Source organism: Taudactylus pleione, unplaced genomic scaffold (genome assembly GCF_031769625.1).
Source record: "Taudactylus pleione unplaced genomic scaffold, aTauple2 ptg000053l, whole genome shotgun sequence".
Classification (NCBI taxonomy): Eukaryota; Metazoa; Chordata; class Amphibia; order Anura; family Myobatrachidae; genus Taudactylus; species Taudactylus pleione.
In genome coordinates this window covers 40,542,456-40,566,944 of record NW_028284455.1, presented here as the reverse complement: position 1 = coordinate 40,566,944, position 24,489 = coordinate 40,542,456, and the positions used below count along the sequence as shown (strand labels likewise).

Below are 24,489 nucleotides of genomic sequence, written 5' to 3'. Positions count from 1 at the left end.
TATCCTCTGGGGGCCCCTGCCTTCTCCCACACCCCCCGGCCTGGGGGTCGCCATGGTGGTGGTGTTGGGGTCCTTCTAGCCACCAGTTACTCCTACCAGCTAATACCCTCTGAACCATCCCTTACATTCCCCACATTTGAGGTTCATGCTATACGCCTCTTCCAACCAGTAAACCTGAGTAGCTGTCATTTACCGTCCCCCTGGCTCTCCCTCCAAATTCCTTGACAACTTCGCTTCCTGGCTCCCTCACTTTCTCTCCTCAGACCTTCCCTCCATTATCCTAGGTGATTTTAATATTCCTATTGACATTCCCACAGAATCCTCTGCAGCTAAACTCCTTACCCTCACCTCTTCATTTGGTCTCGCCCAATGGACCTCCTCACCCTCCCATTTGAGTGGGCACTCACTTGACCTGGTCTTTACGCACCGTTGTGATATTTCTGATTACTCCAATTGCCCATTCCCCCTCTCTGACCATCACCTTCTCTCTTTTAACCTATCCCTCTCTCCTTCCCCTCCTCTAACTCCTAAAGCTACAATTACTAAGCGTAATATTGAGGCTATTGACACTGTTGCCTTTTCCTCCCTGCTGGACTCTCTTCTCTCCCCTATCATTTCTCTCTCCTGTCCTGAACAAGCTACTTCCTTGTACAATTCCTCCCTTACTTCTGCTCTTGATTCTGTTGCTCCAGCAATAACCACTCACCCTCGCAGATTCACACCACAACCCTGGCATTCCAAATGCACCAGATACCTACAAAAGTGTTCAAGAATTGCAGAGCGTCAGTGGAGAAAGTCACGCTCTAAGGCTGACTTCCTCCATTTCAAATTTATTCTCTCTTCCTACAGTGCTGCCTTGTCTCTCAAACAAACATATTTCAAGAACCTCATCTCCTCCCAGTCCTCAAACCCCCGGCGTCTCTTTGCCACTTTCAACTCCCTACTCTGCCCTTCCCCTCCTTGCCTTCCCTCCTCGCTCTCTGCCCTCGACTTTGCCACCTACTTTACATCTAAAATTGACTCCATACGTGAGGACATCATATCCCATCAGACCCTCAGCACTCCTCCCCCTCCTTGCCCTTACCACCCCTCCCCTTCTGTTTCACCAACTCTGACATCCTTCTTCCCTGCTTCTGGAGAGGAAGTCATGGCCCTCATCCGGTCCTCCCCCCCTTCCACCTCCACTCTTGACCCTATCCCTTCCCGTCTCCTCTCCCACCTGTCTCCTTCTGCCTGTTCCCATCTGGCTCACCTCCTTAATCTCTCCCTATCATCTGGCACTGTCCCTTCTGCATTCAAACATGCTCTTGTCTCCCCCATTCTTAAAAAACCTACCCTTGATCCTAACATACTTTTCAACTATCGACCCATCTCACTTCTCCCTTTTGCTTCCAAACTCCTTGAGCGTATTGTCTACAACCGCCTTACCACCTTTCTTTCTTCCCACTCCCTCCTTGACTCATTTCAATCTGGCTTCCGATCTCTCCACTCCACTGAAACTGCCCTCACGAAAGGCAGCAACGACCTCCTTGCTGCCAAATCCAAGGGCCACTACTCTCTGCTCATTCTCCTTGACCTCTCTGCTGCATTTGACACTGTAGACCACCCTCTCCTCCTGCAAATCCTTTACTCTCTCGGTCTACATGACACTGCCCTCTCCTGGCTTTCCTCCTACCTCTCTGATCGTTCCTTCACTGTGTCCTCTCATGACTCCTCTTCCCCTCCACTTCCACTAAAGGTAGGAGTTCCCCAAGGTTCTGTTCTTGGACCTCTCCTTTTCTCCCTATATACATCCTCTTTGGGTGAACTCATTAACTCCTTTGACCTCCAATATCATCTCTATGCAGATGATACTCAAATTTACCTTTCCACCCCTGAGCTCACCCCTGAGCTCCTTAACCGTATCTCCAACTGTCTCTCTGCTGTCTCTTTGTGGATGTCCCAGCGCTTTCTCAAACTTAACATGTCTAAGACTGAGCTGATCATCTTCCCACCCTCTTCCACTACATCACTTTCCACAATTTCGTTATCTATTGATGGCACAACTATCTCCTCTAGCCCCAAAGTGCGCTGTCTTGGAGTTATCCTAGACTCCTCCCTCTCGTTTAAACCGCACATTCAGCACCTCTCGCAGTCCTGCCGTTTTCACCTAAAAAATATCTCCAGGATTAGACCCTTCCTCACCCAGGATGCCACTAAAACCCTCATCCACTCACTGGTCATATCCAGATTGGACTACTGTAACCTTCTCCTAGCTGGCCTCCCAGTCTCTCACCTCTCTCCACTACAATCGGTTCTTAATGCTGCTGCTCGGCTCATCTTCCTCTCCAGACGTTCTACATCTGCTTCCCCTCTCCTTCAAGCCCTACACTGGCTCCCCTTCCCCTTCAGATGCCAATTCAAGGTTCTTACATTCGCCTACAAAGCCCTCACCAAATCCTCTCCCGCATACATTTCTGACCTTCTCTCCCTTCACACTCCCGCCCGCCCACTTCGCTCAACTAATGCATGCCGCCTCTCTTGCCAACTGATTACTTCCTCCCACTCCCGCATCCGAGATTTTGCCCGTGCTGCTCCCTACCTTTGGAATGCTCTCCCTCTACCCATCAGACTCTCCACCTCTCTACAAATCTTCAAACGGGCTCTCAAGACCCACTACTTCATCAAGGCCTTCCAGCACTCATCCTAACCCACCTCATGCTCTTTCCTTCCCATCTTCCCCTTCTGTGTCATGCCTGTCTATCTGCCCCTCCCCTTCAGTGTCACGCCTGTCTGTCTGCCCTCCCCTTCTGTGTCACGCCTGTCTGTCTGCCCCTCCCCTTAGAATGTAAGCTCTCACGAGCAGGGACCTCTTCCTTCATGTGCTTCTCTTTACATTTTCTTCTACTCTCTACTCCCCATTAGGGCACCTAACACGGGACCGCCAATTCCCGGCAGCTTATTGTGAGTGCTTTAATCACTATTTCAGCAATGTATATAAGTTGTGTCCTTGTCCTGTAATGTACTGTATGTTACTTGTTTCTTGTTCACCTATTAGTTCTATGTACTATGTAAGGCGCTGCGGAACACTTGTGGCGCCATATAAATAAAGGATAATAATAATAATAATAATAATATGATGACACTTACACAGTATTGAACAATTATGACTTACAGCAGCATCAGGTTGGTCTCTTGGAGAAATATTAAAATAGGCTTTTTCATATAGAGATGGACTTGTGGAAAATGTAATTTAAATGGGATACTTGAGAGTCAAAGCCCAATCCACTGGGATTTTAGAGCACGACACAGGTTTTTGCTGATGTCAGACAGATATGTTTCAGCCTGCTTTGGACTCAGTAGTGCAGCTCAGGTACTCTTGATGGAATCGGTATGTAATGCCGGCTGTCGGAATGCCTCCTGTCAAAATACAGACAGCGGCATCCCGGTGGTTGGTATCCAGACAGCGGTCAGGTAAGTATACATGGTATGCAGTCAGGAAGCTGGCGGACGTAATCCCGACGGCCGGCTTCCCGACTGCTTTATCCCGGCGAGGGTTAATGACCTGCGTCTACATCTAGACACCTGTCATTTTACCGGCGCCCTGATCGAAGTGATGCCGGGCGCCGCTGCGGACAGTCGCGGGGAAAGGGTTAGGTTTAGGGCTCCCGGGGGGGACTAAGGGTTAGGCACCCCCAAGGGAGGTTAGGGTTAGGCGGCGGGGAAGGGAGGGTTAGGCACCCCTGGGGGGGACTTAGGGATAGGCACCCCCCCCCCGGGGGACTTGGGTTTAGGCGGCGGGGAAGGGGGGGGTTAGGTTTAAGCACTTAGAGGGGGGATTAGGGTTAGGCACTGGGGGGGAAGGTTAGGGTTAGGCACCCCTAAGGAGGGTTAGGGGGGAGGTTAGGTTAGTAAATACTTACCTGGGGATGATCAGGATTTTCACCCATGTCGGGCAGCCGTTGTCGGGATTTGAACGTAATTCATACTGATTCCATATACATACCCTTCCCCCTTCTCCCCTAACCCTCCCTCCCCCTAGCCTAACCCTAACCCTCCCCACCCCGCATCCTAAACCTAACACCCTCCCCGTTAGTACCTAAATCTAAGTCCCCCCCTTCATGCCTAAACCGAACCCTCCCCCCTTAGTGCCTAACCCCCCCCACCAGTGGTGCCTAACCCTAACCCCCCCAAAAAAACCTAACCCTAACCCCACTGCACTGCCTAAACCTAACAGCCCCCCCTCCCCCGCGGCTAACAGCTAAGGGCACCCCGGACTTACCACGTTCGGGCTGGCGTCCTTCTGGATACTGGCGTTGGGATTAAGATAGGCGTCGGTATTTCGACGCCTATCTCAAGTACTGTGTCGGACTTTCAGTGTTGGGATTCGGACCGGCGTCATCCAGGCCGCCGATATGATAACTACATCCCCTCTTGACAGTGTTGTGAAGAGCAATAGAAGTAGCCTCACTAGACCAATGAATAGTTCCATGCATTGCATAAAATTAGGAATTCACAGGGTACCTCAGTGGTTACATTTAACTGAAAGTATTGTACTACTAAAGATTGAAACTTACAAAAGAAAAAAAAAAAATTAGTATCTAGTAAGCAAATACAGGAGTAAAACATACTTGGTATACAATTAGTATGAATATTTAATAATCTGTAATATACAGTATGTACAGAGAAGAGGGGGAGACTTTGAAAATTCTGTAAACCAAGATATACGAGAAAAAAGTATCAGAAACACTTATATACAGCAAGTGCAAGGTAATGTAAAATTGCATCAGATATACATATGCAATATTGTACAAGTAGCATTACCTTCATATCCAAACACTTTCAGTGCTCTTACAATGTCTACACCTTTTGTATCCAATGGCACAAGGATCATACTATGTTGCTTGTATCTGAGGGAAGCAAACAAAAAAAAAACCCATAGTTGATCATATGATGTGAACCTTAATGTTGTGATGGCATCGTGGCAGTATACTCCCAAACTTTTCCATATCCTGCCTTTGCCATGCCCAAAATATTTGCAAAACTAGAAATGAATGACATTAGAACCAGTAATCACGCCCATATTAAAACCACTGTTCAAATATTTTTTTACAAACTATAGTAAGTGTAGACTTACTCTATCACATGCTACACACTAAAGGACTCATTTTAAAGTGGACATATTAATTTCAGTAGTACAGTACGCTTGAAAAATACATTTGCATATGTCAGTTATACATTTTTACATATTGTTGATTTTCATTATGCCTGGAGACCTGGGACATGACAGGAAAGCATAGCAATGGCGCGTTCACATAATTGCAACACAATTATACTTTGACACATCCTCAGATATACCTTTAAGTAGGTTTATTTCTTGCAGGAGCTGGAGGGCTGGTGCAACAATACGCTATTAAGATAATGACTATCAGCAGCACTATCTAAACACTTCTAAATAGTTTATTGCGTATTGAACCCTCCAACTGCCATTATAGCTGTGGCTATATTACTATATAACTATCACAAAACTGTGACTTAGTCACTATTACCCTGTCTGGCTGTGCTTTGCTGAGGTGGGTCATTCTGTCCCAGAGTGCTGTCAATCCATTCCCTGAGGTTCATGGGCACAGCCATGTTGTCTGTGATAAGGTGAGAACTAACATCCAGTCTCTACCTGTTGCTGTGCTCACATGACTGCCTCCTCCTTTCCCTGACAAGAGTGCCCTACATAACCCTGCACCTGAGTCAACATATCGTCGAAACAGTGTGGTTCTTTACGTCCCTGTGATCTCACTCACCAGTGAGAAAGTACTATCTAAAATCAACTGCTGAATCTGCGCTGCTGACTACTGGACTCCTGTAAGCCGCTGCCTCTGAGTCTGCTCCACCTACTCTGCAGTATTGTGTGGTATCCAGCTTCCAGTCTTCACCTTACCAGCTTGTGTTCAATCACCTATCCCAGTCAGTTTCTAGCCTGTAGTTTCACTTCGGCTAACAGCTGTTCTTACTGGTTCCACTCCGGTTCAAGTCTGCAGTTCAACTCCGGCAAGCTGCTGTTTTCACCAGTACCATTCCGGTTTAAGCCAGTGGTTCTACTCCAACTGGCTGCTGTTACCGCTGGTCCCATTCCAGTTCAATTCTCAAGTTCCACTCTGGCTACTTTCCTGTTACCTTCGGTCGCATCCGATTCAAGTCTCCGGTTTCACTTTGGCTACTCTGCTGTTACCTCCGGTCCCATTCTGGTTCAAGTCTCTGGTCCTATTCCGTATCAAATCTCTGGTTCCACTTCTGCAACCTCTGGTTCTTATCCGGTTCAGCTACAGTCTAAGGGGGTGATTCAGTACTGGACGTATTGCAAAGCTGCACGCATGCAGTTTTGCAATTCCATCCTTGCAAACATGTAAATGCAGCTGGTGGTGTATTTTGTGGTGTATGACACCTCCTGCTGCATTTGTGATTCTAGCACTGTGACCGATGTCGCAGACTGGGATAACCATCACGACCATAGGTTGCTGAGTAAGCTTCAGCCTCAGCTTACAAGGTTGGCCTTCTTGAAAGCCAGGAAACTGTAGGCCTGTTTCAGCAAGGAACGCACGGATGCAGAAGCACGCATTCGGCCCATGCTCGCAGTCTGTGCATACATCTGGGTCGCAGAGCACGTGCGCAAACTGCTCACTGAGTCTGCAAAAGCCAGGGAAAAGAGATTGACAGGAAGTGTCGTTTGTGGGTGGTGACGGGGTGTGGTCGGGCAAACGCAGGCGTGCTTGTGTGTTGGGACGCCGTTTTAGGGGCGTGCATAAATTAGCCACTGCTGTGCCACACAAATTGATGAGACTTTGTGCACACAGGAAGTTGCCAAGATCCTGCGCGAGGTCTGGTGAACCACTATTATGCAAATGTGGTTGATGGTTCTCGATGTTTACACTATCTTGCATACTCATCAGTCTTTGAGTAAAGGCAGATGGGCAGCTTAATATAGGGCTGGCCATCTGCATCTTATGCTGCTGTCTCCCTGCGTATGCATTGATTAGCATATCCTCGCAGTGGCCGACTGCGTGCGTCTGCTAGCATGCGTTACGTGCTGAATCAGGCCCAGTGCCCGTGGACGCAGCCCCTGGCCTTGTCTCTCTCTCGGAAACAAGCGGACACGCCGGCCATCTCTGTCTCTTAAATGCCTCTGCCTGTCAATAAGGCAGAGGCATAGAAGGGGCTGCGTGCGATCATGCAGGACTCGTACTGCACATTCACACAACGGGTCCTGCACATGTGCTGATTCCTGATAATCGGGAATCTGTGTTCAGCATTGCACGCTGAATTAGCCCCCAAGTCTGTGAGTTATTTTGTGATTCCAGCCTGCTTGTATTCTGACGTCTCCTGGGCATTACAAAGACTTTCCTAGTGCTTCAAGTGCCAAGAATTCACAGTGACATCATCTACTAGCAAGTCCCCTTAGTGCATCTCTCCTGCTCACTGCAGGTTTAAGTAGACTTAATCCTCGCTGTACTTCAGTTTACTTTCTGCTCTGCATTATATTGCTTATACTCAGCATTGCAGCTCCTGATCTCCTTGGGACTCACTACTCACTATATCATTGGTCACACCATCGATGATGGTTGTTGCTCTGTGGATCCTCTCCTATGGTGTTGGGGGTTTGTGCCGAGTTTCTGCTACAGCATTCATTCTGGTTGTCGGGGACTGGGTGCTGGACCTAGGCTTCTTCTTGATTTAGGCTCCAGAGACCCAGCTTTGATAATCGGTTTGCAGCATCTGCTAGCAGATTTCAGGCAGGCTACCGATTACCTGAATTACTTGATGCTCTGCTACCTGAGTTCTCAAACACTGGTTCAGGCTCCTTATCCCTACATTCTCGGTTCTACTTAATTGATTCCAGGGGCAGACTAGGAGCCTCGCAGGTATCAATGACCTCTCTGAAGGCTCCAGGCATTCACCACATGGGTCTCACCCATGAGTAGACCTCTGATTCAACCACCACTATTCTGCTCCACTATTCTCCTACAACCTGTCAGCCCAGTCCACGGGTCCTGACTCGGATCTAAAAATCCTAAATGTGACAATATCCAATTGCAACCATCTGTTTGCATGACTTAATTGACATTTCAATTTGAATTACTACAGGAAGTAGATTCCCTTTTGATTTAAACAGGGGTTGTGGGAGTCACCTTTATCTTCTTCAGAGTATTTATAAAATGAAATCAGCTATGTAGGCAGCAGAATTAGTGCTGGAATGTTTTACTTTTGAGTGCTTTTCACTTGCATGTATTTTATTACTTATTAGTGTATGTCATGTATCTGTTTTAGAAACTGAAATGTATTTACTTTTACTAAAACGGCCATCGTGTGTCTTTCCATGTCCATCATATTTGTTTTGGACAATGGATACGTGCACTCAAGAGAAAATAATTCCAGCTAATATTTTGGGCATATTTATTAAAGTTATATTGCGGTAAGTGCCCAGAAAACAGACATTTTCAGGAAAGCCCCACAAAATCTAAGCATCCCCAGGATGTTACCAGGAAGGACTGCAGCAGATATGTCTAATATCTGCCACTGTTCCTCCATATCCACCCACAAAAGCAGCCCATATAGGTTTCAATGAGGACTGCTTAACTGTCACATTTATCATGCATCCCAGAGCTCAGCCCCTGAAGCTAACACCATTGCCCATAGTATCTTATAGACTATTCCATCGCATTTGTTTTCGGACAGGGATCCTCCGGCCGCACATACACAGTACGTGCTCTGGGTCCGAGCCCGGAAGCAAAGTGAGAGTTGTTGCTATCACTCTGCTTCTAGGTTTTGCGCTGGGACAGGGCAGTTTCAGAAGCTCTGTTTCAGCGCCCCAAGAATAATAATAGCACGCATTAGGTCATTTTCATTACCGCATTGCGAGTTGGGGTGTAATTATCACGTCCCAACCACATTAAAAATGCAGTTGGTGATAAATATGCCCCTTTATAGGTTGCAAAATGAGCATTGCCAAGACCATGGACCTCATTCAGAGTCTCTCGCAAGATGCGATCGCTCGCTTGCAAAAAGGGGCCGGGTATGCAAATCAAGTGATCGCTCTTTGCGCTGTAAGGACGCCCTCTATGTCTTAGTGAGAGATGGCAGTTATCTCCGGGAAGAGTCTGCTGAATCGTGAACATCGAGGGCCATCGGAGCTGCTCGCAGCGCTTTTGGTTGACCTAACCTACCCCAAGCACTGCGAGCAGCTCAGGTTAAAAAACAACCAAGTCACGTGTGCCATGACGCTACTTTGCTAATTATGCACACCCATTAAACGCCGTTCTCACGGTCAGACACGCCTGCGTTTGCACATCCACACCCCCTTTCACAAGCACCTTCCCCTGTTACCACCCACAAACGGCGCTATCTGTCACTCAAAGCAGCGACCTGAAAGTGGCTTGCGAGCTAGCAAAATCAAATCGCAACTGTGAATTATATGCATGCGCAGATGTGCTATTATCGCTCCCAGCGAGCGAGCGTGCCCTAGCCAGAGACTCTGAATGAGGTCCCATGTCCTCATTACTCAACAGCTCCGACACTAAGGTGTAAATTTACTAAACTGAGTGTTTTTAGAAATGGAGATGTTGCCCATAGAAGCCAATCAGATGCTATCTATTATATTCTAGAAGGTGCTAGATAAATGTTAAGTAGAATCTGATTGGTTGCTATGGGCAACATCCCCACTTCTAAAAACTCTCACTATAGTAAATATACCCCTAAGGATGACAAAATATGTCCTAATAAATGTTTTTTTGCATTACATTCCAGCTTATGGGACATATTTATTAAGTAGGGCTCTAGACTCGATAATTATAATTTGCTATCACTGCTATTAGCGGCAATAAGTAATTATTGTTCGCCAGCATGTTTTATCAATCACATGCAGGGAAAGGGGCTCTGAAAGGAGCCCATCCCTGCAATGTGTAAAAAGTACTTCTTCTGGTTGCGGCAGCACTATTGCGTGGTCTACTGACCACAAATGCATAGGCGAAGATTGCCAGGGACGGATTCTATGAATCTCTCTCCAGGGAAATGCAGCGAGTGTAGTCTACAGGCTACAATGGCTAACACCATCTAAATTAATTCAGTAATTTTGGTTGAAAACTTAGTATCGGAGCAGATATCTCCAAAATCTGCTGCAGTCCCTTGTACATACAGATGTGTCCACATTCATTTAGCCTCCTCGCACGTTAAACAGCCCTTCTTGTGGCACAATTCGATAGCGTCTTGTTGTACGCCTTTTTCCCTTAAAATGCATCTTATTTGCAAAGCTATGTGAATAGGCTGCACAAGCAGCTTATGCTGATTCATATGATATGCGGCTCAGTACTACTGAGACGCACGGCGCTCACGCGTTATTTGTAACGCGACTTGTAGCACACGGAGCAGAGATGTATGTGGACACACTTGTACATTCGAGGGATACTTAGTATTCATGGGTACCCCCTGAAAAAGGGTGTATCCCACAAATAATAATAGCTAAATAGGCCCCTATGTATTATGGGAATCGGTATGTAATGCCACTGAATGTGTTCCCGGCAGACGTAATACCGCCCCTCGGGAAGCCCGAACAGTGGAGATCCCGACTGGGGCTGGTAAGTACCCAAACCCTCCCCTCCCTCCCCCTAATCCTAACCCTCCCTTAGTGGTGCCTAACCCTATCCTCCCCCCTGGTGGTGCCTAACCCTAACCACCTCTTCCCGCGCCCTAACCCTCCCGGGTGGGGTGCCTAACCCTAACCTCCCCCCAGTGGTGCCTAACCCTAACCCGCCCTTCCCCTAGCCTAACCCTAACCCTCCCAGGGGGTGCCTTACCCTAAGTCCCGCCGGGGGTGCTGCGGCTAACAGTCCCTGCTTACCATCGTTCGGTATGCCGGGCATTGTGATTTTGGCATCTCGCTAAAGATAGGCGTCGGAATTTAGACGTCTATCTTTAGTACCAGGTCGGACTTCCAGCGTCGGGATTCCGATGGCTGGCATTCCGGGCGGCGGTAAATTAATCGCATCCCGTATTATGGGCCTGATTCAGAGTAGTGCGTTATGCCGTTGAGTGATTATCGACCAATTCCGCATGTGTCACAGCAGCAATGCATATGCACGAGTGATTGAATTGCAAATACGCTAGTCCAGAGGATTTGTAAGCAATTGTTTGACAGGAAGGGACCGTTTTGAGGGAGATAACACGGAGTGGGGAGAAAAACGTGCATGTGTAGCAACCGGTTTTGGGGCGTGTACCAACTTCCAACTGCTATCCGTCATGCAATAAACATGGCTCCAGCATCGTTATGGCGGCATTCTGAGTGACCATAGACTCACTCAGGTAGTTGATATTTACATGATCTGAGACCAATAGCTGCGATGGCTCAGCATAGGTCCCGGCCGCTGTTGCATTACCATTTATTCGCACATGCACAGCTGCGAAAACTGCAGCAGCGACAGCATTTGATTGTTCTTTATTTTTGAATGCAGTATTCTCTTTCAACTATGTTTATAAATAAAGAGATTAACATACAATTCTGAATCAGGCCATAGATGTAGTAATAACAAAATACCATATTGTGAAACATATTGGGAATTTATGCAAATAAGGAAAGGACTAAATAAATTAGATTAGACTCCTCAATTAGAAGCTCTTCCTTACACACTGGAAACAATATGATTAGTTCTGAAGTAATAACTTACAATTGTCTATATTTAAAGTTCAAATGATTTATTGCTAATACCTGGAGGAGGATGCATTTTCTGTTTTACCCATTACAATGGCCACTTTGCAATTGGGATTTCCAGCACCTACAGAAAAAGATTACAAACACCAAATGGACGTTAAATAATCTATAGATAATCTTGTTTTCATATCAGTAAATTAATTGTAAATGAATTGAAAATTAAAAAGATGGTACTCCAGATACTGGTGAAAATAATGATACTCTTAAAGTTCTTACAGACGACTGCTATGTTACGAGCCAATATGGCTGGAATAAAGGTATAATTATTTTCACCAGAGTCTGAAGTTCTGTCCGTTTGCTTTTGTATATATACTAGATGTTGTTCCCAGCGCTGCCTGGGTTGTTTTTCCTCCTGTTTCTCTATCCTCCTCTTTCTCTTCAAGGGTCCCCCCTATACTTCTCTTCCTTTCTCTCCCCCTCTTATTCCATATCTCTCTCCCAGCTTATCTGTCTAATTCCCTTATCAGTATTTGATTTTATTAAGCCTTGGTATACAAAATGATACTAAGGCTGTCCATGAAATGAATAGTAAGGGGCCTATTCATCATTGCATAATTATCACTAGTCATAATTATGTTTTAAAATCACTGTGAGTTTAAAAAGTCTTTGGGAGGCATTCATCATGCCTCACTAACACGCCGACACGCCCCCCTCCGGGCGGCTACCGTGGGTGTCTGACCCGGACATCTCAGGGTGGCGTACAGTTTCTGAATCAAGTTCTGGGGAAAAAGCATTTTGGAAACTTGATGAATTTCATAAATTGTCAAAAAATTCATTTTTCACCCACTTTTGTATAAATTAAGTGATGATGAATAGACCCCTAAATCTCAATCGTATAATCAGTGTTCATCTTGAGTAGCTGCAATGAGATTATGTAGCAAATTGGCCTTTGCTAAATTTCTGTGATTCTAATGCTGTTTACATTCTGACAGGTACATTGGCCGATCGACCAGTGTATACCCGCGATATGTCGGTGAACGTCGGCGTTCACCGACATATCGCATTGGCTGTGCTGCACAGCCAATGGACAGATATGTCTGCAGACATATCAGTCTATCGGAAAGTGTGTACGGGCGGTCTGCAGACACAGCCAAGAGGACAGGGGCGGGACACGCCCCCGACTGCCGGGTCCCACCGCCTGGCCGCCGGAACCCAAGGGCACAAGCAGATGATGGCCTGTTTACCATTAACTGCTCATCGAGTTAATTAATTTCATGGCAGCTGACACATGGTACATATAATGTATTTCCATTTAAGACCCGTTCTTGCGAATCCAACTAAACTGTACTTAAGAATGTTATTCACTTCAATGAAAACATGGACCAAAGCATTTACAAGTTTCAAAAATTGGCTTCTCAACAAGAAATATGAAAACTAGAGAAAAAAATATATATTAATTTTAATTTCTGCTACTGTCATACATCACAAATTAATGTCACCCTCAATGCTTTAAACAAATAAAACACATATAATAAATTTAAACCTGTTTTTGCCTTTTAAACTATTGCCAAATCACCGAAAAGTCAACCTCTTACATTTACCAAGTTGTTAACTATAGTGTAATATGATGCTATTTACTTACTATATTATAATTAACAACCATATACAGTAGTACAAAAGTATTTTCTATTTTATAATAATTTTGCATAATATGATGTCATTCCCGTAGTAACCAGAAGCCTACCGCACCCCCCCCCCCTCCAATTCTTCTGACTGACCGTGGCCCTGACCCCTCAAAGCAAATATGGTGTAGAAAATATGAAGAGATTCCTTGAGAACCTGACTACAGAGGCAGACACACCCCTTATCAGCCTCTGAGAGGTGGTCAACCAATCAAGGCTGCTAATCAGCGTCTGTCTACCAGACAGAAACTAAAAACCTGGAGGTACACATAACTCCCCTTGACAACCTTTCCAGTATATTTGTCAATGTACACAATATATGTTTGTATATATTAAATTAACAGGTTTGTGGCACTATATTCTTACGACAACATAGAAAATTATTATATACAAACAAAAATTAGGACATCAGATAAGGTCTTACAGTGATGTGAATAACCCCCCTAAATGGAGGGTGGCAGCTGATCTTCAAAATGGTTGTACTCCCCGTAACTGAACTCTGTAGACATTAGAAGAGGCACCTACTAGGTGTAGTATGTAAATATATTAATTTGGTTAGTCAGACTGACAACGCATAGAATAAATATGTTTGTGCCAGAGTTAAAAATTGGTTGCTTATCTGTATGATACTTGGATCAATCACCAAACGTGAAACCATCAAGGGGTGCAGCAAAGACATCTTTAATTGGTCTAAATAGAACTAGAAAGTAACACAAATATAGTGAACTATTAAACTATTAAAAGATTTATTATGACACAGTTACATGTGGATTATAAATGCATATAAAAAAAGATAAAAACAAGTTGATCTAGAGAGACCCTGAATATATCACACATAACAAAATAATCCAGCTGCCATATTAAAAAAGAGAAATTCTAAGTTTCTCCCTGTAATAAGGAGGCAAATAAAAGAAATTCGTAAAAATAATGTACAGTATGTTGGCATAAGAAAGTATGTACATAAGATCACAACATTCCCATATCAATTTTCAAGTCACAATTAAATACAAACTAAAAAAAAAATACTCAATAGATCCAGACTTATGCAGTTATAAACTATTTGGGAAATAATCTTAGTAAATATTAAAATTAGCAAAATATTAACCTCAAATCTGAAAACAGTTCACATACTGTAAAATATCCATTTTAGTATGTTACCAGTAAAAAAAATATATATATTTTTTTCCCAATAAATACTGAAAATCCTGGTAACCATCCCAAGAAGTCTCACATAATAGTGCAGACCTATGAGGAGACTCAATGTAATCTTTCGTGTGCTGGGATGCTGACAGGTAAGATGGGGGGAAGGGGGTGGCGTTGGACTCTGGGCCCCGCCAGGCCCCTGCAATAATTAGTACCAACTCCCCTCCCCGCGCCCCTGTGTAATCTGTATGTCACACTTGTGTGCTCCCATCAATGCTGGAGTATGAGAAGAGAGATCTAATGAAATCTTGAGTTTACAGCATACTCTTTGCATTGGTTTGTCGTACAAGGTCCCCACCCAGTACATGAAATAAAATACATTTCTGAAGGAAATCTTATCTCTACTTGATAAATTGAGGTCTACAGGGAATGTAGTCGACAACCCGGTGGTCAGAACACTGGCACCAGAATCGTGACAGCAGTCGGAATCCTGACTCCAGAATCCTGACCGCTGACATCGAAATGGTATGTATTATGCTTAGGGTTAGGAACTAGAGGGAGGGTTAGGCTGTTGCAAATGTGGGCCAGGTTTAGGATACTTACGTAATTCTGTCGGTAATCTAAACACTGGCATCCCAAACGCCAGGATCCCGTACCTAACCCGAACCAACAACGGCACAGCATGATCCCAGTCACATTCTTTATTTACAGCATACTTGTGGTATGGATGCTCTGGGACACTCAATCTCGTGAAACCTGTGACATCCTCACTTGCGATGAAATGGCACCATGAGGAAAGGGTCCTACGCATACTTGCTGACATTCAGCTCCCTCCTTCTGAATGTCTGTATACAGCAGGGGGGCATGGCCAGGCGGTGATAAAGTAATGGGGGTGGGGGAGTGACCGCATGATTGCCTCATTGTGTCCCCGCCCCCTCTTCACAATGCCAAAATTAAAGGTATTGTGAAGCAGGGGGCAGGGCCACGATGACTCGATTCAGTGCAAATCACATCACCCTACCCCCCTCCCACTCTGGGGTTTCTATCAATACTGTGGGAGGGAACTTGCCTGCCTTTCCGGGGGGCCGGGAGCGGCACACGATATTCGGCAGGCTCCCGGCCAAATCAGGAAGCAGGCAAGCCTGGTTCTACGTGGTCCTGGCACATCGTTGAAACATCGCACCCCCTGTGACAGCACACAATAGGCCCTTCATAAATTGCAGCTCCAGGCCCATGAGAACCTTAATCTGGCACTGCTCAATGCTTATTGACCATATCCCACATTTTTCTATAGGGGGTGACCGTACAAATCTTTTGTTAACATTATTTTTTATTAGTTTATTGTTCATACTAGTACATCTAATAGCTCTAGTATATCTAATGATTGGTGTTCCTGCATTTATGTTGCACAGGTATATTCACAAAATCTATGGAATGTTACATTTTCAATTGTTTTATTTTGTTGCTTATATCAGTTTAAACCAGCTGTCTTTATATAATATACAGTAAATCTAGGTGTATTATTTTTGATCACTGTTTACCTTAATTGATGTAATATAGCCTTGTCACATAATTGCATTTTCCCTGTAATATTAGTTTATTGTGGTTTCTCTATTTGTATATATGTCTGTTGCTATATACATCAAAGTTTAAAAAATCTGTTAAATGTGGTACTTAGGTATTGCGTTACCTGTGATTGCTTTTTGGTATTTATTGGTCGTGACCGGACGCCTTTCGTCTAGGCCGGCCCTGGTCACGGGTTAGCGCTTCCGGACTCCCAATCACCGTCAGTGACCGCTAGTCACTGACTCCGCCCACTGCGCAGTGAGCATTTACTGAAGCTGCCACCACCAAGCTCCTTTCAGTGGAACCACTTTTTACGTTACCCTCAGGCTCCTACCGCCGGCGCCTGGAACCGCTCTGCTGTGTATGCGTCGACTGGCTGCGGCCAGACCTCCTGTTTGGTGTCAGCTGTTCCTGCCTGATCCCTCGCAATGGACCAGGCTCCTGCTGGGTAGCTGGCAGGGGGATTGAGCTTCGGAAACGCTCAGTTCAACCCAGAACAGTAGGAGAACGGAATAGCATTTGGCGAAATTCTGTTGGTCGCAGGGTACAGATGTAGTCGAATTTAAAGGCAAAAGGTGTTTATTTGCTCAAAGTCTTAAAAAAGACTCAACCTTCTGAATTAAGGGGTACATTCAGCATACAGGAATCTTATCAATCAGCAATTCTTCTCCACAAAGGATTTTCAGAGATGTACAACAGGGCTCACAGGCCCTCTTTTTATATAATTCTTACACACAATATCACAGGGGGGTAAATCCGCCCTGGGTTCCACTCAACCAATCATGATTCCTCACATAATATAATGTAACAACATATTACATTTCAAAGGAGTCACCCAATTTCCTCATTTCTAATACACCCAAGATCAGTTGGCTTCCTAAAGCATAAATTGAGTTAGCATATATCTCTCAAAAGGTAAATATAATGCAAATTTCAAGGGCATTTGTCCATTTACATATCTACAACTAAAACCAGTTTTGGGTTTCCCAGTTTTAACACCTTCTGAGTTCTTAGGAACTTAGGGCCTGATTCAGAGCCAGACGCTATTTGCGCTCGCTCATTCAGAAAAAGGGGGTGGCTATTTAAATTGAGCGCTTGCTCTTTGCGGTCTGTTGATGCCTCTATGTCTGAGCGAGCGTCCGAAACATGCGCTCGCTATTTCGGACGCTCGCTATTCTGTAAAGACACCCCTTGGCCGTTCGCATCATACGTCATCTCCGCTATTTATTTGATTAATCGAGTACATCGAAATGCGTATGAACTGCTCGCTATTCTTGTGGTAGCATTTTCCTACCGCAATCATGCGAGCAGTTTAGGCTAAAAGACAACCAAGTGACGTGGTCGATGACGCTGCTTTGTTAATTATGCACACCCTTAAAACGCCCATTTTGACCGTTTGGCACGCCTGCGTTCGGATCTCCACTCCCCATTTTCAAGCACCTTCCCCTGTTACCACCCACAAACGCCTCATCCTGCCACTCAAATTAGCAGGCACTCGCTATTTTGCGAGCACACGATTTCTGACCGCATTGACTGGTTGGCGCATGCGCATTACGACCCATACGCATGCGCAGATGTGCGAACATCGCTCGGAGCGAACGAGTGGCAGCTTACGAGCGGCTCTGAATCAGGCCCTTACACCCAATAAGTGCTCCTTAAAAAAACAAATTGTTTTTTTCCACACTTGCTGGGTATTGTACACAGAGACACAGAGGAGCCTTCCTAGCCCACATTTCAATGAAAGTGATGTAAATGAAGGGTTTGGCCATATGACACTATTCACACCTTCACACAGCAAGCTCCCATCCATGTCTCACCTGGCGTTTACTGTTCACAACAGGACTACTAGGAAATGACAATCAGCATCTAATTTCCTGCAGTCACAAGCTGGTCATGTCTTATACAGATATATTCAAGAAGTGCATTTTCCTTACAAAATAGACATTTAAAATCATACATTTTAAATACATTCACATTTCATGCGTGTGCACAGCATCAGGCTTTGCACCCTGCAGCACTGTAGCCCAGGACCTGCTGTCCTGGCTAACTGCTGCACATACCATTTTAAATACGTTTTTATTTTTTATACACTCGGCGCCTAGCGCAGAGTACAGATTTACAATGGGCGCCTTTTGTCCTTTTAAAAATGGCGCTGCAGCACGGGGGTTAACCCCTTCAGTGCCGCGACCGCCATTATACACGTGAGGTCGGCCTCCGGCCACATTGGAAATTATTATTATTTAACTAACGGCCATCTTTCAGAGTTGTTCTTTTGACTGTTAAGTTAATTCTATTTATTGGTGCTCTAAGCTATTTGATTAAGTAAATGGGTATTTACTATCTTCATTTACAAATGTTTTTTTAAGTTATGTTTAATTTCCGGTTGATGGGGCAGGTTAGAATGGCTAATCAGTTGTTTATTCATTATCTCATTGGCAACGAGCTTTACCTCGATTGGCTCTGTTGTCTGTTATGCAAATTCTGGCTAATGGTGTGCTGGTGTACAGGGTATAGCGCATGTTTGAGAGATCATAAGTTAGCAATCTACAACAAATGTGTCCTTATACATTCTTGCACCAGTAGCGCCAAACAACCCATCTTGGCGCGCCAGGTCCCGTGTGACTCTGCTAAAACCAGGCATCTTTTTCACCCAAAATGCGTCTTAGTCACAATGTGATGTGACTAGGACGCACCAGGAGCCCGTGCTGATTATTTTTATATGCAACACTTGTCTATTTGTGTGCAACTGAGTCTGAATCTGTATATGAAGTGCTATAATGTAGCCGCCACAGCTTTTTTTTACGCCGTTCTATTTTGCTTCATTTACGGACTCAGAGCTAGCAGAGTCGCACAGGACCTGGCTCAAGGCATCTCCCGCCAAATGGCATATTCAGGCTAGATGAACAAGGACACATCTATATGTTGGCATGGATATTATTATAGCAACATAGTGAATGTTTGGGGAGTAATCTACAGTTTTAGCTGATCGTGTAGTTTTGATATGAAGCGCTTATTGTGACAATTATTAAGTTTCGGTTATAGAATTTAATAAACTGATTTAGGATTGATATAGGTATACTATTTTTTTATATTTGGTGGTGCGCTTTGAGTAATTACACATTGTTGTTTTTGGTGGTTGTGTATGTGCTGGTATGCATACTATTAGTGAGGTTTGACACATGTAGTTTTGATACTCCTTAATTAGGGGCGTGTTCTTTAAAAAAAAAAAACAAGTGAATACTGGGACAATGATATAGCTTGAGAAAGGAGTGTGATTTCTCTGAAACACCGCCGCCCAGAGCCCTGCTATCTCCAAGCTATGAGCTTATAAGAACATCTAGTTATGGGCTTATTTTTGCAAACATGCGCAGTATGAAAATGCATATGTTTATGCCATACTACCTGATGTACAACAAACTTTATATGAGGCCCAAAACATGTTTAACTATATGTGGTCTGTTCAAAATCTGTTTCATGTGCAATCGTGTGTAGGTGACCGGCACATATTAAATCAATAATATACAACCATTAAAACTATAAAATTACACAAAATAAAATGAGATATATAATAAATATATTTACTGGCCAGTTCACATTCAAAAAATTAAGTAACTATAGTGTATAAACCTGATATTTCACTTATGCTAGGAGACTACTTTAGCCTGCAACTACTTTCTACAATAAGTTTAGCAGAGCAATAAGTAACTATATAGAATTCACATGTAAACAAACTTCCTTATGGTCTGTTTTTTTTCCTTAGAAACATTATTCAAATCCAGACTCTATCTCTGTTACTCAGAGACTAAATTACTTCCCTATATTTTATCTCAAATTGACCATTGTAATTTTTTCTTGCACTTATTATAACTATACAAATTAGCAGAAATGCTAAGCAGAAGAATTTCCTATCATGGGGCACTCTTTATGTGAAAATTTGTGTCATGTTTAAGATGTAAAGATAATATAATTAAAATATAACCTTTAATCAGACCATTAAGAATATAGGGGTTTAAATATCCAGACTTATATAACATCAATTAACCAGTCTGCCCCTGAAAAAAGTTTATTAAAAGGAACACTTATTTTAATTAATAAGAGACCATATAATGATCTAGAATGGTGTAGTGGCGAAAAATAAATCTCAGATATACAGTCAGGTCCATAAATATTGGGACATTGACAGAATTTTCATATTTTGGCCTCTAATCACCACCACAATGGCTTTGAAATGAAACAAACAAGATGTACTTTAACTGCAGACTTTCAAATTTAATTTGAGGGTAATTACATCCAAATCAGGTGAACGGTGTAGGAATTACAATGGTTTCTATATGTGCCTCCCACTTTTTATGGGGCCAAAAGTAATGGGACAAACTAAACAATCCTAAATCTAACTTTCACTTTTTAATACTCTGTTGCAAATCCTTTGCAGGCAATTACAGCCTGAAGTCTGGAACGCATAGACATCACCAGATGCTGGGTTTCATCTCTGGTGATGCTCTGCCAGGCCTCTACTGCGAATGTCTTCAGTTCCTGCTTGTTCTTGGGGCATTTTCCCTTCAGTTTTGTCTTCATCAAGTGAAATGCATGCTCAATCGGATTCAGGTCAGGGGATTGACTTGGCCCTTGCATAACATCCCACTTTTTAGCCTTAAAAATCTCTTTGGTTGCTTTTGCAGTATGCTTCGGGTCATTGTCCATCTGCACTGTGAAGCGCCGTCCAATGAGTTCTAAAGCATTTGACTGAATATGAGCATATAATATTGCCCAAAACACTTCAGAATTCATTCTGCTGCTTTTGTCAGCAGTCACATCATCAATAAATACAAGGGAACCAGTTCCATTGGCAGCCATAAATGCCCACGCCATGAAACTACCACCACCATGCTTCACTGATGAGGTGGTATGTTTTGGATCATAAGCAGTTCCTTTCCTTCTCCATACTCTTCTCTTCCCATCACTCTGGTACAAGTTGATCTTTGTCTCATCTGTGCATAGGATGTTGTTCCAGAACTGTAATGGCTTTTTTAGAATTGTTTGGCAAACTCTAATCTGGTCTTCCTGTTTTTGAGGCTCACCAATGGTTTACATCTTGTGGTGAACCCTCTATATTCACTCTTGGAAGTCTTCTCTTGATTGTTGACTTTGACACATATACCTACCTCCTGGAGAGTGTTCTTGACTTGGCCAACTGTTGTGAAGGGGTTTTTCTTCACCAGGGAAATAATTCTTCTGTCATACACCAGTTGTATTCCGTGGTCTTCCGGGTCTTTTGGTGTTGCTGAGCTCTCCGATGAGATCTTTCTATTTAAGAATGTTCCAAACAATTGATTTGGCCACACCTAATGTTTTTGCTATGTCTCTGATGGGTTTGTTTTGATTTTTCAGCCTAATGATGGCTTGCTTCATTGATAGTGACAACTCTTTGGATCTCATATTGAGAGTCGACAGCAACTGATTCCAAATGCAAATGTCACACCTAGAATCAACTCCAGACCTTTTACCTGCTTAACTGATATTGAAATAACGAGGGAATAGCCCACACCTATCCATGAAATAGCTTTTGAGTTGATAGTCCCATTACTTTTGGCCCCTTAAAAAGTGGGAGGCACATATAGAAACTGTTGTAATTCCTACACCGTTCACCTGATTTGGATGTAATTACCCTCAAATTAAATCTGAAAGTCTGCAGTTAAAGCACATCTTGTCTGTTTCATTTCAAAGCCATTGTGGTGGTGAATAGAGGCCAAAATATGAAAATTCTGTCATGGTCCCAATATTTACGCACCTGACTGTATATACACAATGGTATCTCACCACCTAGGAGCATATAAAATACTAGTTTAGTGTCTCTCCATATGTCAATCTCGTAAGCACAGAGAATTCTTGATCACAGTAAAAATATCAGTACTGAATACATCTCAGTGTTCCATACATGTGTATTCACAGGAATTCCAAAAATATTTAGTAGTAAAACATTTTTTTCGTTTTTTGCTTACCCATATAATGCATATACCAAGTGTGTCAAAAACTGTCACATATACCAGTAATATTGCACATTTATCGATAGCATTAATAGGGCAACCACATCCCTTGAAAGGATATAATTGCTGTATTGTGTATTGAAAATATATTCCACACAAAAAATCCTTAACTGTAAAGTATATCAGATGTGGTATTCCATAAGAGGAAGATGCATAATGTTATTGATAACACAAACAATACATAGCCCATGCATGTCGTTTTTTGCAAAAGGTATATTAATAGGATAGCTGAGTAGTACGGCACTGTATTGCCTCCATCCCCTCTGCTGTCAGGTGTCTTATCAGAGAGGACAACGGATGAGAGAGGGACTCCGGCAATGCTGATAGAAAAAAAGATAAGGTGTGAGTGAGAAATCCTGTGCAAGGTGTTAGATGGTCTCTGTTGCCGGAGGCATTGCAGAGACCCAATTCGCCGTGGGAGTGTCACTCCCACAGAAGGAAGATACCTGTTCCGTGCAGACTGTAAGGAGAGCTTCTAGGAGGTAAGTGGTCATGCCCCACAGAGTCTGATCAGGGACTCATAGGACGCGTGTTTCGCCTAGGTGGTTTGTTCACCTATAACCTGATGTGAAGTCTGGGTGTTGCTGTTGAATGAGGACCGGCAACCAATCCCAGGGCTATGTTGTTTATTGACTGACTAGTTGACCAATAAGAGGTTTAATCTTAAATCTTCCTACTAGTGGATGGTATCAGAAAGCTAATAGGGATCCAGACCAGTGATAACGTCGGCTCCTTGCATATAAATAGGGCAATTGTTACATTGTAAATATGTATAATACAAAAGTGCTTATGTATCCAAATGTATCCGATCGGATTGTAAAAATATACTATTGAAGCCAGCAAACTGAGCATATCAGATTATATCTGCAGCATGCAGTTATTAAATAATAATTAAGCATACATAAGCAATAAAGCAAGTGTTGAGCTATAGGTAATCATCTGAATAAGTAAGGTAAATACGCAAGGAAAGTGCTATAATAAAATGAGTAAGTGTGATACTAAACAGAAGTTCTTTTTGAGATACAGTCACAATGTTTGATTATTCATAGTGTCAAGAGTATGTAAAACAGTAGTTATATATAGGTTAGTAAATGATGCTCAAGTATTGAAATCAAAGTGAGCAACCAGCCAAATAACTATTAGAGGCATCATAGTAGAGCAATTAAAATAAATCTACCATTGTGTATATATATCTGAGATTTATTTTTCGCCACTACACCATTCTAGATCATTATATGGTCTCTTATTAATTAAAATAAGTACTCCTTTTAATAAACTTTTTTCAGGGGCAGACTGGTTAATTGATATATATTGTCTGGATATCTAAACCCCTATATTCTTAATGGTCTGATTAAAGGTTATATTTTAATTATACTATCTTTACATCTTAAACATTACACAAATTTTCACATAAAGAGTGCCCCATGATAGGAAATTCTTCTGCTTAGCATTTCTGCTAATTTGTATAGTTATATGTATGTACTTACATTTTCCTAGGGAAACTACCCCACCCAGTCAAATTATTACATATATATATCTTAAGAAAAGTTGGTTGTAATATATTGCCATATTCTAGTCCTTTGCGGGATCATCTCCAAATGTTTTTGAGTAACTTATTATAACCACTTAGGATTTTATTGCCAGTATTATATATTGGTTTTATTGCATGTTTGATGGTTCTTGACACACAGATAGTAAAGCCGTGCTGGACAAGTGGAATATTTAATAGATCACTGGTAGACTTATCTTACTGAATTTCATACAAAACTAAAATTTCCTATAAGATAATGTGTGAGCATATGGATTTAGAACGCTCAGAGACCTTAAAGATTATTACTATTGCAATGATGGAGGTTCTGTTTATTACCCTGGTACCTATTCCTCAGGTATGGTCTGCTGCTCTAACTCTCATATTGGAGGTTATATTGTCCTGGCTTAATACTTGAAGTTCCATCTGTTGCTATGTTTCCTGTGAATTACTTTGCTGCACTTACTGTTAAGTCTGAGATTCTATCTACTGCTCTGGCTCCCATGCCTCATGCTCATATTGTTTCTGATGCAAATGTAGCAATTGTTAAAAGGGGCAAGTGGCATATGACAATATGATTGCACCATACATGCATTACCATTTGCTTTCTGTTACCATAACGTAACTCCCTCAACTATTAATTCTTTCTTGCTTGTAGTACCAGTATTAGCCAGTTTGAGTACTCCCACTGCGCATTTACATTGTGCAAAATGAGCATGTAGTAGTTCAACAAGCAAAGGCATGCCATGCCATTTACAGTTACTGCCTAGAACATGTGGTTCCACAATAGCTGGCAATAGTTCCTCTGTAGGTTAAGCAGAAACATCTGAGTAATCAGAACTCCTCAAACTTGTA

At 43.1% G+C, this 24,489-nt stretch overlaps 1 protein-coding gene across 1 annotated transcript in view; it reads right to left on the bottom strand.

Moving 5' to 3' along the window:
* ACAD11 (acyl-CoA dehydrogenase family member 11) overlaps positions 1 to 24,489 on the bottom strand; it is a 190,789-nt gene that overhangs the window by 18,069 nt on the left and 148,231 nt on the right. Inside the window, exons 14-15 of the mRNA XM_088462815.1 lie at positions 11,729 to 11,795; positions 4,804 to 4,889 (exon numbers count right to left, since the gene is read on the bottom strand). Of these exons, the coding sequence (XP_088318941.1) occupies positions 4,804 to 4,889; positions 11,729 to 11,795 (153 nt within the window). The remainder of the gene's footprint in view (positions 1 to 4,803; positions 4,890 to 11,728; positions 11,796 to 24,489) is intronic.